We start from the raw sequence: 14,841 nt of genomic DNA, 5'->3' as shown, positions 1-14,841 counted from the left end.
ATGATTTCCCATCTTGCTGGGGGTTAAGTGTAGATGACTGGGGAAGGCAATGGCAAACCACCCTGTAAACATAGTCTGCCTAGCAAACGTAATGATGTGACGCCACCCCATGGGTCAGTAATGACCTGGTGCTTGCACACAGGACTACCTTTACCTTTATCTAGTTAAGAGTAGTGTCCATCTCAGTTGACTTGCAAAGAAGAGAAATGAAATGAATTGTCTCCTTCACCAGCATTTTAAAAAGTAACCACATTCCCCTTTTTAACATGGAATGTTACTTTTTGAGGAATCAGAGTTCAGATTTCATAACATTTAATCTTACTGGAAAAACTGACAATCGAGACCTTTTAAGATTAAAAGTATTAAAAAGTATCTTTGGCTCTTTTAACACCCTGCCCATTTTCCTGTACTACAGCTTATATTTGAAACTCTGTCCAAGATTATCTGTGTATTGTTGCTTTTCTTTTCCTTCAAGCCTTCTGGGAAGTGTTTGGGTTGATCCCTTGATCCTCATCCCCAGCTGCAATGAAGCATAAGTACACTTCATTTGCTTACATTCACACCTTGTTATCATCCTTTTTCTTTGTCATCATCTTATCACCTCTTATCTATTGTCTGCTGGATTGTGAACTGCTTGGAGCCAAGGATCTGTCTTTTGCTTATGTAATTCTGCCAAGTGCCAAGCGTACCAGTGGTGCAGTGTAATGAAAATAATAGGCATGTTCTCTCCTCTCAAGTCGTAAGGGATCCCCATACAGTGCAATGGTTACCTTTGACTATCCTTCCTCTGGTCCAGGGCTTCATTGTGCTTAGTATACTACAATGCTACTGGCCACAATGGGATATCTGTGCATTCTGCCTTCCATAGAGCTGTTTAGCTGTTGTTCTTCACATGCAGCTATTAGTCTTTGATCATGACTAGCTTGTATGCATAGGAGTAGAAAAGAGTAGGAGTCCAGTAGCACCTTAAAGACTAACACAATTTCTGGTTGCTGGATCTCTGGGTTGGATGTATGCAAGGACTTCTGGTTAGAGGTCCATGTTGTAGTGTTCTCCTTGAAGGATTATCCAAGATTACATTATTGGTTGTACTTAAAAGGGTTGGTTTTTGCTTGTTAAGTGCACAGCTCGTTATAAGTTATTATGGTAATTGTTCAGCCAGTTAATTGTAAGATTTTTCAAAAATGACTAGATAGGTACCAGTGTATCTTTTCTGCATATCAGAAAAAAATGATGTGAATTCAGATTACCATGTAGATCATGCTCTGGATTGGATTTTGTATATGTCCAACTATCATGCAGACAGCACCAAGACCATGCATCATGCATGTATGCTACTAGCTGATGCATTGAATCTATTCCTGTAAACAAATGAGCCAAACTTCATCGATGTGTATAGAAAATCATGGTTCTTCTGGAAGCATACTAAATCTTCTGTACTTACAGTTTTGTGATAGCCATCAACTGGAACATTCCACATATTAATAGAATTATGCTTCCTAGAATCATTCAGTTTTTGTACTAGCAAACCTTTGTTAATATTGTATCAGACTGAGAGGTGTGCTTGTTTATTTTATAGAGAACGCATGGGCAATCATGTATTTTTTCTTCCTTTAGTTGTTTGAGCTTCTAGGACCTGAAGGATTAGAACTCATAGAGAAGCTCCTACAGAACAGATCTACAATTGTGGAGAGATCATTCTCTGGGGCAAATGATTATAAACTGCAGTCTCTGCAAGGTAAAGAGTTTTATAAGATTGCATGGCTATTTATTATCATTAATAAAACAGTTACACTGACAGGGAACTATGGATGCATATTTTTAATTCTGTTTTTATTTGCGAACTGATAACCCTAAGCATACAAATGGAAATTCACATGGATCGATTGGATTTAATATTTTCCTGTTAATCTTTTTGATACCTGAATTAAACCAGCAAACAAAACAAATGTGTTACATGTTTTGTTGAACAGCACCTATAGTAATAGTCTGATAAAACAAATACGCATTTTGTGTTTCCTTAAATAACACCTATAGTAGTAATCTCACAATTGGTTTGGAGGTGCTGATGGTTGCAGATTTTCCCAGCATGGACAAAAGCCATGTGGGATGGGGACTGTAATAAGTGGAGGAATTGGCTGAGACTGAGTGAGAAAGCTGCCTGGATCCAGCACATTATCAATCAAATCTTAAAATGGTGCAGCAAGATAATAAAATAAAAACCCAGCATTATTTCCCATCATACTATCTCTGGAATGATAATTATTAACTTATTTCTCCCTCCTCTCCTTTAAGAATTCCAGTTGCATCCTAGGGCACTAATGAAAAGGTCCTAACCCCTGTGAATAGAATGTATTGCAGGGCTTCAAGTATAATCTAATTAGTCAGGCAGCATTCATATGAGAATAGGTGGTCTGTTAGGCACCATAAACCTGGAACTCAGCAAACCTTTGATTACTATGTTCTAGAGACAAACACAGGAGGACTTTTCCTTTTGACTTGGGTCCTACGTACAAGCACGATTTTTCTCTCCTGCAGCAGCCTAAAATGCTCTCCATGCTGCTCTTGTGGATTGGGGGACCCCTGAGAATACCTTGTGTGTAGGGGGGAAATCGAAGGTCTGCTGTGGAAGAGTGGAATTGGCAAAAATTGCCCCTCCCTTGTGCAGGCAGAAACGTTATGTGGGATTCAAGCCTTTGTGTGTAGGGTATATATATTATATATTTGTTTGTGCTGTATATATATATTTTATATATATATATATATATATATATATATATATATATATATATATATATATATATATATATATATATATAATTAATTATATAATGTGTATTGTATATAAGAAGATTTAGGATAGTTACCACTGGAAACAGTATGCTAGATTGGGTGGATCTTTGATCTGATTCACTGTATCAGGTACAGTATTTTTAAAAAAGCTAGACTCTATTACTATACATTTATAAAGTTTGTGGGTATGTCTTGGCATCTTAGTCTAAGTAAAAATATTTGTGTGTGTTTAAACTGTGTTCCAGTAGTGATTAGATGTTCAATGAACTGTACAAGTTCAGTTGTTGGCGCATTCACTGCATTCTGCCAGTGGAAACTCCTAGTTTTTTTGCTGTGTTTTCCCAATATGTGAAGTGAACTGAGGGTTTCTGTTTGCATCGCAGTAGCGAATTACTTAAGGATGTTTTAACTGTACTAAGATCCAAAGTTTTTACACCCTTGAAGCTCTGCAAGAAAACCGGACTATAAATGAATTAGGTTAATAGATAAATAAATTTAAGAAGCAGGCTGCAGACAATAGCGCTCTACCAATAGTTCTGCTTGATTCCATGTTGTAGAACAGTGCAAGAAGTTTGCTGGAGAAAACACTAAACCCAATTATGGTTGTCAAGTCACAATCCAGTCTGAACAAGAGAAGCAGTTAATGAAACTATGTCGTCGGGAAGAGAAACGAAATGCCAGGCGAGAAAAACGGGCTGGGGACGATGGAGAAATTTATGGAGATGGACTAATGAGCTTTGATCCCAAGGAGCTGCGGATGCAAAGGTAATAAATGCCATCAATTGCCGAATGCTTATGCTAACTTAATGTATCAGAAGCATTTTTTCCTCTTAGTTCAGCTTTAGAGATTAGGTGGTTCTGTCTTCAAGTCATGTTTTATTACAACTACAGAATATTTTTGGTATGAAAACATATTTTTTATGATAACAAAGCAATCATCTGCTTAATTAGATTTTTCATGGTCTAATCCACATGGGCTAGAGATGCAAAGGGAAGAGGTGATGCTGGGCATTTACCCCATGGTTTAAAATGTATGAAGTCTTTGCTAAACATGCCGAAATTAGCTGTTTTTCCTTCTTTCTATTGTAAAGTAGAATGGAGGCAAAAGAGAAAATATTGATGCAAATGGCTTAGAATAATAAAATCATAGAGTTGGAAGGGACCTCCAGGGTCATCTAGTCCAATCCACTGCAGGAAATTCACAACTACTTCTTCACTCACACCCCCAGGGACCCCTGCTCCATGCCTTGAAGAAGGCAAAAAAAAAAAAAAATCCTCCAGGATCCCTGGCCAATATTACTTGGAGAAAAATTGCTTCCTGACCCCAAGGTGGTGATCGACATTACCCTGGGCTTGTAAGAAAGGGCCACGAGAGCCAAGCACAGATGCCCTCCCTCTCATGATCTGCCTAAGTTCACAGTATCAGATCAGATGACCGTGAAGCCTCTGCTTAAAATCTCCAAAGAAGGAGAGCCTACTGTCACCCAAGGAAGCCTGTTCTACTGAGGAACCGCTTTAACTCTTTTGATTTAATTTCAACTCATTGGTTCTGGTCCAACCTTCTGGGGCAACAGAAAACAACGCAGCACCATCCCTTATATGACAGCCCTTCAAGTTCTTGAGGATGGTTATCATATCACCTCTCAGTCATCTCCTCTCCAGGCTAAACATACCCAGCTCCTTCAACCTTTCCTCATAGGACTTCGTATCCAGACCCCTCACCTCTGGACACGTTCCAGCTTGTCTATATCCTTAAACTGTGGTGCCCAACACTGAACACAATATTCTAGGTGAGGTCTAACCAGAGCAGAGTAAAGCGATACCATCACGTCTCATGATCTGGACATTACATTTTTGTTGATACTTGGGTCCAACCCTTCTGTGAATGAATGAAGAGCGCTTTGCTGTCTGTAACATCTTCCTATAACTCCCCCCCCCTCCAAAAAGCTGTTCCAGAAGACAGAGGACCTTCAGGAATAGTATATAAACTGGCATAGGGAATATAGCTAGAAGGGAGAGGGAATCCACAGAAACTGCCTACCACTTGCATGAGCTTTTGTTTTGTTTGCAGAGCATTCTCCAATGTGAGAGGGTATGTGGAATGTGTTGTTGAAACACCCATCCTGCTTCAGTCCGTGTCATATCCCACACTTTCTCTGAGATTCCTCTGACCCTTGGGGTACAAAGAAATGCTCTGTAAACAAGGCAGCACGGAGCCTTTCCATGAGCTGTCTGTTCAGATGATTGCCTCCATCCCAGAATCTGTTGTTTCTAAAATGGAAATATGTGCAGTGGTTCCCAAACTTTTCGGGCCACCACCCCCTTGGTTCCACAAACTCATCCCCAGTACCTCCTACCCTATCCAACAACACACCTGAAGGGACCCACCTCTAGCATCCCCCTGCTGCCCCCTTGCCTCTTAGTGCCTCCCTAAGTAATCCCACCGCCCCCCAGGGGGTGGTACTGCTCACTTTGGGACCACTGCTGTAGAGGGACAATGGAAGAAAATCTCCATCTTAGCATTAAGAAATAGAAGGTGTGTAAGCCAATAAGTAATTAGATTCAAAAGGTTAGATTATTAAAATATTCCAGAGGAGAGTTCATGTTAGCCTGTTTTTACAAAATAAAACAGCAGTCAGGTGGCAGTTCAAGGACTTAAAATGTTTCTTCTCGCATGAGCTTTCATTAGTCTGACTCATACCTGAATAATTGCTGTTGGTCTTTAAGATGCCACGGGACTTCTGCTTTATTTGTTATCATAAGAATCATGAATGGAAGCTCGGCTTATGGAAAGGATTTCTCCACCTACCCTTGTTTTGTGCAGCCCTTCCCCATGCCACTCACAAGCTGCTCCTAGGTGTCGAAAGGCCTTTGGAAACTGGGTGCTGAAGCACAAGGGATGCATCTTGAGTAGGAAAATCCATGGAACTCAGGCTTGAACTATGTTCCATATAACATGTGATCACCACAGGAAATTGAAGCATGGCTGCCAGCTTCAAGTTCCCCATATGGACTTAATTCTGAAGTGGTGCAGGGGCCTGGTTTGGGTTGGAACTGCAGCATCAAGAGAGGAAGAGTTTCAGTCCCCCCCCCCATTTTCTAACCCATAATGGATGGGGGGCGTTATTTTCCCCATGGGGGGATAGATAGGAAATCTATGTAGGGGTCCCTTTTGTTTTATGAGGTTTTGGATTAAAGGTCCTTAGCCTCATAAATCATATATCTGTTCCACATGAAGTGAAATTTGCTGATCTGGCAGAATTGTAAAGCAGAAGCATGAAAACGAACGCATGTGCTTCCTGAGAAGCAAGAGCAACAGATAGGTCTGTTAGGGGAAGGCTAACCATAAGATCTGGGACTCATCCCAAATTATGACTGTGAAAGATGTGTCACAGGCAATTGCTGCTGCTTTGGCAAAATTGTAACTCATGAATCAATCAGTCACCTGGGCCAGGGAAAAGCCTGCGTGGAAGAAGAACGTGGCTAGGGACATAAGGCCCAGCAATGGGTGACCACCGCCAGATAGATGAGGATAAGAGAAATGGGCATTTACAAACTGGTTGATGGAGCTCAGCCCAGGGATAGAAAAAGACACAGAAAGAGAGAACCAGGGCATAAGAGTCTGGGTGTCAGCACTGTTCTGAGGAAGAAGTGTTGTAAAAGCTAAGCAGAGGTTTCCAAACTGTGCTCCAAGGAGCACTTGGTGCTCTGTGAAACATCTCCTAGTGCTCCATGAAGAGATGGGAAAGAAAAATGCTACTGTCATTCGGTTTAGTATATAGGTGCTAGGTGAAAATTAGTGCTCCGTGATGAATTTTCCTCCTTTAAAGTGCTCCATGACTCAAAGTTTGGGAAACTCTGAGCTAAAGGATGGGAGATGAGATCACCCCATGAGGACAAATCACAAGTTCCCATGAGTGCCGCATGGAACGGTGAGGTATCTGCAAGACCTGTAGAGAAGGTGGTACAAAGATCAGGGTTGCGGGAAGCAGGGGAAAAAAATCTCCTTTGCTAGATTTCTACTGAATGGTCAGTTTTATTCCTAAGCCTCGCAAACGTCAGGGCATGTGAGCATATATCTTGGGGAATTGATTCACAATGCATCGTATTCAATAAAGCTGCAACTTTGATTTCTTCAACACTGAGAACTAACTCTGGCTTAGTTCTCACTCGGTGAACCTGAAGCTCAGTAAAAAGAACCCAATGCTAAAATTGTTGAGGTTTCAAAGGAAAGTCTGATCACCTTTCCTCTGATTCCTGACCCTCCTTGAATTTATTTTTATCTGGGAGGTTATACATGTACCAAATGATTGCATGTGCAGCCCCCCCTCCAATGAGGCAAATAATGCCCCTGTGGGTGTTTCCCCCAAAAAAAGTGGTACCGGGGGGGAGAAGCCCCTCCTGGTCTGCACTGAAGTCCCAATTTGAGTTGGTCTATTATGGCGCTTCAGGATTAAGTCCCCATAGGGAACTCGCAGCTGTTGTATTGCTACAATTCCTCATTGTGACCTTGCGCAACCGGAAGTGCCTTCTGTTCATGAAATAACTTTTGGATTGTATCTAGAGTTTTTGTGTGTGCCTGAATTCAAATGCTCCCTAACTTTATGATATTCATTTGCTCAGTGCAGAATATAAATGCATGCTTTATTGAGTTTGTGTGATCTGATCTGCTCTGTCACTGGTTTCTGGTTTGTGGTTATAGAGAACAAGCGCTATTGAGTGCTCGCACAATGCCAACCCTTGGCAGACAGAGAGATTCAGACTTTGAAAGAATTCATTACCCACATGTTTACGACTCGCAAGCTGAGGCTAGGAAAACATCAGCATTTATTGGAGGAGCAAAGGTAAGTTTTTGGCATTGGTTTCTGAATAATAGATTTGGGATAGTGTGGATTTTGCTCAGGAGTAATTTTAAATACTTTTTTCCACCCTTAAGAGACAATAATTTTCCCCCTGTTGATTTAACAGTATTTTTTCCAGTCAATTAATACTTGTGTGTTTCATGATGTTAGTGACAGTCATCAATCACTTAGTCCAGAGAGATTTCACTGAATTCATTACCATTAGTTCCAGTGAAGTTGTTTGAGGCCTTGCCAGCCTATTCTATATTCAACTGTTTTTCTTGAAATATTGAACATGGAACTCTTCCTAAAATTGTTGGTGGGATTATAATTATTTTAGTACCACCAGTACCTTGAAGATGTTACTGTAGAGTTTCAAGGTATGGATTCAAAATAGTTCCTGACTATCTTATTTCTGTACCCTGTGTCTCATATCACAGGATGGTAGTGGTTTACCAACTGAAACTCATTGTCAATGCATCCATCTTTATAAATCCTCCAGTGTCTGGAATTAAAATTCCACCTTACCTGATCCAGGATTTTGGTTTTCTGACGTTCAGGTACTGATGCTGGTAGAATACTTGATTTAGTGTTGAAAATACACCTCTATTTACCTGTGAAATTAGCAGGTTTTCTGTGGCATAAGGAACTGCCTCATTGAGAGTTACTCTGAGGAGCTATGTTAATTTGTGTCAAGAGATTATCCTTTTGCCATTTAGGAAGATTACTCTATTTCATGGCTTCTTGCTGTTTCAGAGTGGGTTTTGCCTCACTGGTTATAGATAACATTGGTAAGTCATTGTACCCAGGCCTCACAACTGTTGTCTCCTAAGCTGATGTTTGGAAAGATATACCCATTTTATTCCCTCAGAGGGACAATTTGAGTTCCCTTAGCGTAAAATAGCCATCTTGGTTGGGCAATGTCATTCTCCTGTCATCTTAGAACAGGGATGGGGAACGCCAGGCCTGCTGGCAGTTTACGGCCCCCGAGGCCATTTTCGGTGGCCCTCGGGAGCGCCAGGGCCTGCCACAGCAACACAGCGCAGCACGGCCCTCTCTGAAGCCGCAGCATGCAGGAATGCTGTGGCCCCTTTAAACCCCCTCTTGCCGACTGTCAGCCGTTAATCGGCGAGAGGAGGGGTGAGGGAGAAAGACACTTTCCCCAAGGGAAGGCGTTCCTGCACGCTGCGGCACAACAGTTTAAACCTCTCTCTCCGCTGAGGGAGCGGGGAAGAAGAGAAAAAAGCTAGCCGCTACTGGTGGTGGAGCATGCATGTGGGAGCCGATCAGGTGGAGGACTTTTGTGGACTGGGGCGGGGGAGGTGGGAAGGCTGAAGCCCGGTCGCATGGAGCCGGCTGTGTGTGTGTGTGAAGCCTTTTCTCTTTTTTCTTCCTTTTTCTGTCACTCTCCTATTCTTTGTCTCCTCTTTTTCTGTCTCTCTTTCTCCCCCCTCTCTCTTTCTCTTTTTTCTTTTTTTTCTCCTTCCCTTTGCTTTCTTGCTTCCTTCCCTTCCTTCTTTCTTTCCTTCCTTGCTCCCTTCCTTCTGTCTTCCCTTCCTTCCTTCCTTCCTTCCTTCCTTCCTTCCTTCCTTCCTTCCTTCCTTCCTTCCTTCCTTCCTTCCTTCCTTCCTTCCTTCCTTCCTTCCTTCCTTCCTTCCTTCCTTCCTCTGCAGATCGACCACAGGCTGCAAGCTGTCCCCCCCTGGCACCTCGTTTCCTGGGCCCACCACTGGCTGCCCTCCCACCGGAGAGGAGAGAGAAGACCTGGGGGAGCAGAGGCACCCTCCACGCCTTCTCTGCATAGCCTCCCCTAGGGTTGCCAACCTCCAGGTGGTGGCTGGAGATCTCCTGCTATTACAACTGATCTCCAGCCAATAGAGATAAGTTCCCCTGGAGAAAATGGCCACTTTGGCCATTGGGCTCTATGGCTATTCAGTCTTCCTCCCTAAACCCCGCCCTCCTCAGGCTCCACCCCCAAAACCTCCCACCAGTGGTGAAGAGGACCTGGCAACCCTAGCTTCTCCCCCCCCCCCCGCCCACCAGGAGATCTATGCCCGGTATGGCCCCTGATTGATGTTATAAATATGCAAATGGCCCTTGGCAGAAAAAAGGTTCCCCACCCCTGTATTAGAACCTTGAAGCATGGTTGCGGGGCAACATCCCCCTCTTCCTCACCTTGTACTTTCATGCTGTAGTAGGGTTGCCAGGTCCCTCTTCACCACCAGCTGGAGGCTTTTGGGGCAGAGCCTGAGGAGGGCGGGGTTTGGGGAGGGGAGGGACTACAATGCCATAGAGTCCTGTTGCCAATGCAGCCATTTTCTCCAGGTGAACTGATCTCTGTCAGCTGGAGATTGGTTGTAATAGCAGGAGATCACCAGCTAGTACCTGGAGGTTGGTTGGCAACCCTATGTTGTAGAGTTACACTTGTGTCATGCAAAAAATGGTTTTCTTTTGTCTAGTTTGTGAATATAGTTTGCATGTCTTGTCTAAAGCTGACCATTGTTAGCATTAGTGCAGATGTTTTATTGACCATGGCATAGCATTACAATGAAAGGAAAAAAAGATGGGGGAAGGTGGGGGAAAAGGGTGGGAAAAGGGAGCAAGCTCTTGGCATGCTTTTTAGTTTCCATACTCTGGTAAGTAAATTGTGAATGTTTGCACAAAATCCATTACATAAAACCTGCAAATTTTTAGAATCCCCAACTTGCTCATCATAAAGCCTTTGCAAAAATATGGAGTGGAATGAAGCTGGTCCTTCAATTGTGTTCTGGGAACTTGTTTTGCCCAGTCTTAGCTGTACCTGAAAAATTAACTGCTACCTAACTCATTGATAAAGATTTTAATTCCGCAGGCAGTTTATGAAGTGAAGATTTGAACCACTGTTAGTTATTTGAACCTTTTACTTCCTTTTTTTCCTCCTGCTTAATTTTTGCAGATGCTTTTGCCAGAAGGTATTGAAAAAGAAAATAATAAAATGTACGAAGAAGTAAAGATCCCTCACACTGAACCAATGCCTATTGGTTTTGAGGAAAAACCAGTTTATATGAAGGACTTGGATGAGGTGAGGATAATGCAACTTGTGCCATACACATGTGTAGAATCTTATATAGGGTACTTGGGGATAGCGGCGGCTGTGTTTTCTGGCATCAGTATTGAGATGTAGCAGTATGCAAGAAACCAAATCCTGCTTTGTTTTGTTGTCATAAATACATATTTAGCGCAGTTCATGAAGCTTTAAATGTAACATGAGCCAGAAAAGGGAGGGAGGGGGTAAGACACTGCCTCCATAATCCTAGAATATACATTTTAACAGTGGGGCTGATGGCAAAAGCTGTTGTCCTCACTGGGGAAAAAAACACATTTTTATGGCCTGTGTTCTAGCGTTGTTGTTTTATGGAAAATTTAAAAAATATGACACATTTTACAGAATGTGAAACTTCTTGTTGCCCAGAGTTGTGCTAAATATTCCATGAAATCCCATTTAAGGAACAGATATAATTATTAAAATTGTTCTTTAAATTTAAAGAAAAATTAACCTCATTAAAGGAAGAAGTTGGTTTTTATATGCCGACTTTCTCTACCACTTAAGGCAGAACCAAAGGGCTTAAAATCACCTTCCCTTCCCCTCCCCGCAACAGACACCCTGTGAGGTCGGTGAGGCTGAGAGAGCTCTAACAGAGCTGTGACTAGCCCAAGGTCACCCAGCTGGCTTCATGAGTAGGAGCAGGGAAACAAATCCAGTTCACCAGATTAGCCTCTGCCGCTCACATGGAGGAGTGGGGAATCAAACCTGGTTCTCCAGATGCGAGTCCACCGCTCCAAACCCCTGCTCTTAACCACTACACCACACTGGAATCTCCACACTGATCCTTTCACTGTGTAGCCACAGCATACTGAACCACAGACAAGCAATTTGAGAAAGTGCGGTCTGAAACCCCCTTTTTATCCCTTTTATGGATTCCTTTGATTGCAGTTTAGAGATCAGGCTGCTCATGTCTTTTTGCAAAATACAATTCTGCAGTAGCACTGGGGAGGGGTGCTGGCTGATAGATCAGCACATGACAAGGAGTGCAGGACAGAATGGGAGTGTGTAAGACAGATACTATTTATGAGATGAAAAAATGCCTTTTTCATTAAGGTTAAAAAGTGTAGTTGGCATATCAGTTGCTGATAAATGACTATAGCTTTTTACTTCAAGTACCTACTTTAAGTCATGGTAGGATTTATTTCTTTTTTCGTGCTATTTCAATTTTCTTTTCCATACTGTAATTAATTAATGGCCTAAATAAAAAGTACATGTTTTTCTTTGCATAATGGTTAGCAATAATTACAAAATCGATGCATCCATTTTCGTTCTCTAATGTTTAGATGCTTTTATAGTTTTACTTGGTAAGCAAGGTTAGTTGAAGGTGGGCATATTAATGAACCAATTTTACTTTTGACATGCTTTGGACTGTGTTTGACTGCTGATGCTCACTTTAAGGCTGTGTTTGAATGTTTTTAGTCACTTTATGAAAGCTTGATCAAGCGTGGCTGATGGCAGCATTCTTCAGCAAAAAAAAAGGAAAAGTGTATACCTTTTTTTGGGAAAAAATCATAAATATTTTAATAAGCAGTAAATCTTGAGTACTTTTTCTTGATGGTAGGAAGGGCCGTCGATGCCGCAGTGTCTGGTGGGAGTGGTGGAATCCTTCCTAAGATGATTAGCCTCTCCGTAGTAGAGTTTCAGTATTTGGTAAAGTTAGACGTAAAGGTGTTTCTTGACCCGTTGATCTGGGGTGGATGGATCAGTAGCAATCATATAGCTTCTCGTAGTCATACAGGTGAGAAACAACTGGAAATGCTATTTACACATTTTAATAGCTGTTCGGACAGCATGAAATGCAGCATTAGTCAATTTTTGCTCATGCATTCTGATGTAATACACTATTTATCTTTCTGATTTAAAACTGTAGAGTTCCTCCATCGGTATTACTGTCTTTTTACCTACTTTTTAGCCAGTTTGGTTTGCAGAGTGTTTAGACATATCTACACCATCTATCAGAAGCCTTTTAGAAACCATCTTTGTAAGCATTCTTTTAAGGTTGAGACTTTCTTTAGGACAACCCTACTAAGCAACTTCTTGCTGGCAAGTTCTCTGGCTTTCACCTTTAAAAGAGCAGCAAGGGGATGCAATTGTATGTTACCTCCTCTCGATAATGCGTTTCTGGACTCCTGCTACTTCCCCTGTGTTATTCAAGATTTTATTGATGCAAGATGCAAAACTCTGACATATTTTAGCCTTTAAGTGGACATTGTCAGAAGCGCACATGGACATTTCTGGTAATTTACAGCAATAAGATATGTCCTTGCTGCAGTTAGCTGAGAATTCTGTGGGAGCTGAAATTACTGATTGACCTCCTATCACAGTAGCATGAGCACTCGATCGATGGTAATTTGGAGTGCTCCCATGATCACTCACTATAGGATAGCTGTAATGTCATGAAGTCTTGAGCTCCCCATGAATGAAGCTTTTCTTTGCTTCTTAAGTTTCTGGTAAATTAGCAGAACTAGAAGGGAGTCTCTGCTTGGCCTGGAGGCTACAGACAGTTGTTCCTGTACACTATAAGCACCTCTAAGCGGAGGGCTTTAAAGCAGCCGCCATGATGTAAAGGTAGTCACCTGTGCAAGCACTGGGCCATTCCTGACCCATGGGGTGACATCACATCCCGACGTTTACTAGGCAGACTTTTGTTTATGGGGTGGTTTGCCAGTGCCTTCCCCAGTCATCTTCCCTTTACCCCCAGCAAGCTGGGTATTCATTTTCCGACCTCGTAAGGATGGGAGGCCGAGTCAACCTTGAGCCGGCTATCGGAAACCGACTTCTGTCAGGATTGAACTCAGGTCGTGAGCAGAGTTTTTGACTGCAGTACTGCAGCTTACCACTCTGCGCCACGGGGGTTTTGAAATCTGCATTTTGGAATGTGTACTTGTGGGGTGTGTGCTTGTTTCCCTTGTCTCATGAAAATTATATGTCACACAGAGATAAGCATACTTACATTCATTGAGCTCAGAATCCTTAAATGCATCTAAGTCTGTGCTGAATTGTGTTTTTTGTGGAAACCTCTGAACAGCTTCTTTCCTCCTAGTTGGGTGGAATTACCTTTTCCAGAGGTGTTGTACGTGTTGACAGTGTTACGTAGGAATTTATTTTGAATTTATTTGTTGTTGCCAAACACTTGTTACCAAAGATGCTCAGAGTTCACATGCAAACTCTGTTCAAGCGTACACTCCTAGATCTTGACTGTTTATATGTTTATAAAATTAAAACTTAACAGAAGGAAAGGCAGAAAAATGCAGGTAAGTAGAAAGAGCAATATAAAACATTAAGTTTGGGGGTAATTGAAAGCTGGTTTGATTCTTCCTTAAGTGGTAGAGAAAGTTGGCATATAAAAACCAACTCTTCTTTTTGTCCTTCTTCTTAAACTTGCATTCCATGATCTGTTCTTCCACTTTTAGTGCTCTGACAAAGAGCACAATTACAGGGCAGTAATACTAAAACTTGCCAACTGAGAGTAGGTGTTGTGGCTCACCAAGTCCTATGTGGTTCAGAGACATAATTGGATACAGAAAATGTAAGCTGTGCTAATCTAGAGCAGCAGCAGCTGGAAGGCAAGATGCCACATTATCACTGAATGGTATGTGTGCATGGGCAGCCGGGGGGAGCAGCCCTGGAATAAAGTGGGACTGTGTAGCTAGGAACTTAATTTTAACAACTAGCCCAGTGAGCTGGGACAGTACAGAGTAGAGCTGAGACTATAATCCTGTGACATTTACTTTGGCATGTACCCCAGTGAGCTTAGTGGCGCTTACTTCTGAGTAAACAGGCCAAGGCTTGTACTCCACAAGGCCCCAGTTCAGGACCTGCACTTCATGGCAGAATGTGTACATTCGCTTTTTTTAGGCTGTCTGCAACCATTTATTTGAAGTGCCATGTTGTTTGAAGTACTAAGAATAGTTTATAAATGCTCTTAGTTTCTGAACAGACCAGTAGGTTTTCCACACCAGTAACTTCCATTATTCCTGTTGTATGTGGAATAAAAAATAGTTACAAATTCAGAACAGAATTATCAGAACTCTGGCGTAGCTGTAACACCAATTTCTATGAAATTGCCAAATTCAGCCAAATAGAGATTTGGAGTCATATTTTCTCTGTCTACAAACTAAA

The 14,841-nt window shown here is 42.0% G+C and overlaps 1 protein-coding gene across 1 annotated transcript in view; it reads left to right on the top strand.

Moving 5' to 3' along the window:
• The window catches only part of ASCC3 (activating signal cointegrator 1 complex subunit 3), a 267,934-nt gene that overhangs the window by 24,191 nt on the left and 228,902 nt on the right, over positions 1–14,841 (top strand). The window contains exons 4-7 of the mRNA XM_056856333.1: positions 1,618–1,738; positions 3,351–3,558; positions 7,496–7,637; positions 10,570–10,695. Coding sequence (XP_056712311.1) covers positions 1,618–1,738; positions 3,351–3,558; positions 7,496–7,637; positions 10,570–10,695 — 597 coding nt within the window. The remainder of the gene's footprint in view (positions 1–1,617; positions 1,739–3,350; positions 3,559–7,495; positions 7,638–10,569; positions 10,696–14,841) is intronic.

The sequence above is a fragment of the Euleptes europaea genome, chromosome 10 (genome assembly GCF_029931775.1).
Source record: "Euleptes europaea isolate rEulEur1 chromosome 10, rEulEur1.hap1, whole genome shotgun sequence".
NCBI lineage: Eukaryota > Metazoa > Chordata > Lepidosauria > Squamata > Sphaerodactylidae > Euleptes > Euleptes europaea.
The sequence above is the reverse complement of the archived record's forward strand: the minus strand, read 5'-3'. Positions and strand labels throughout refer to the sequence as shown.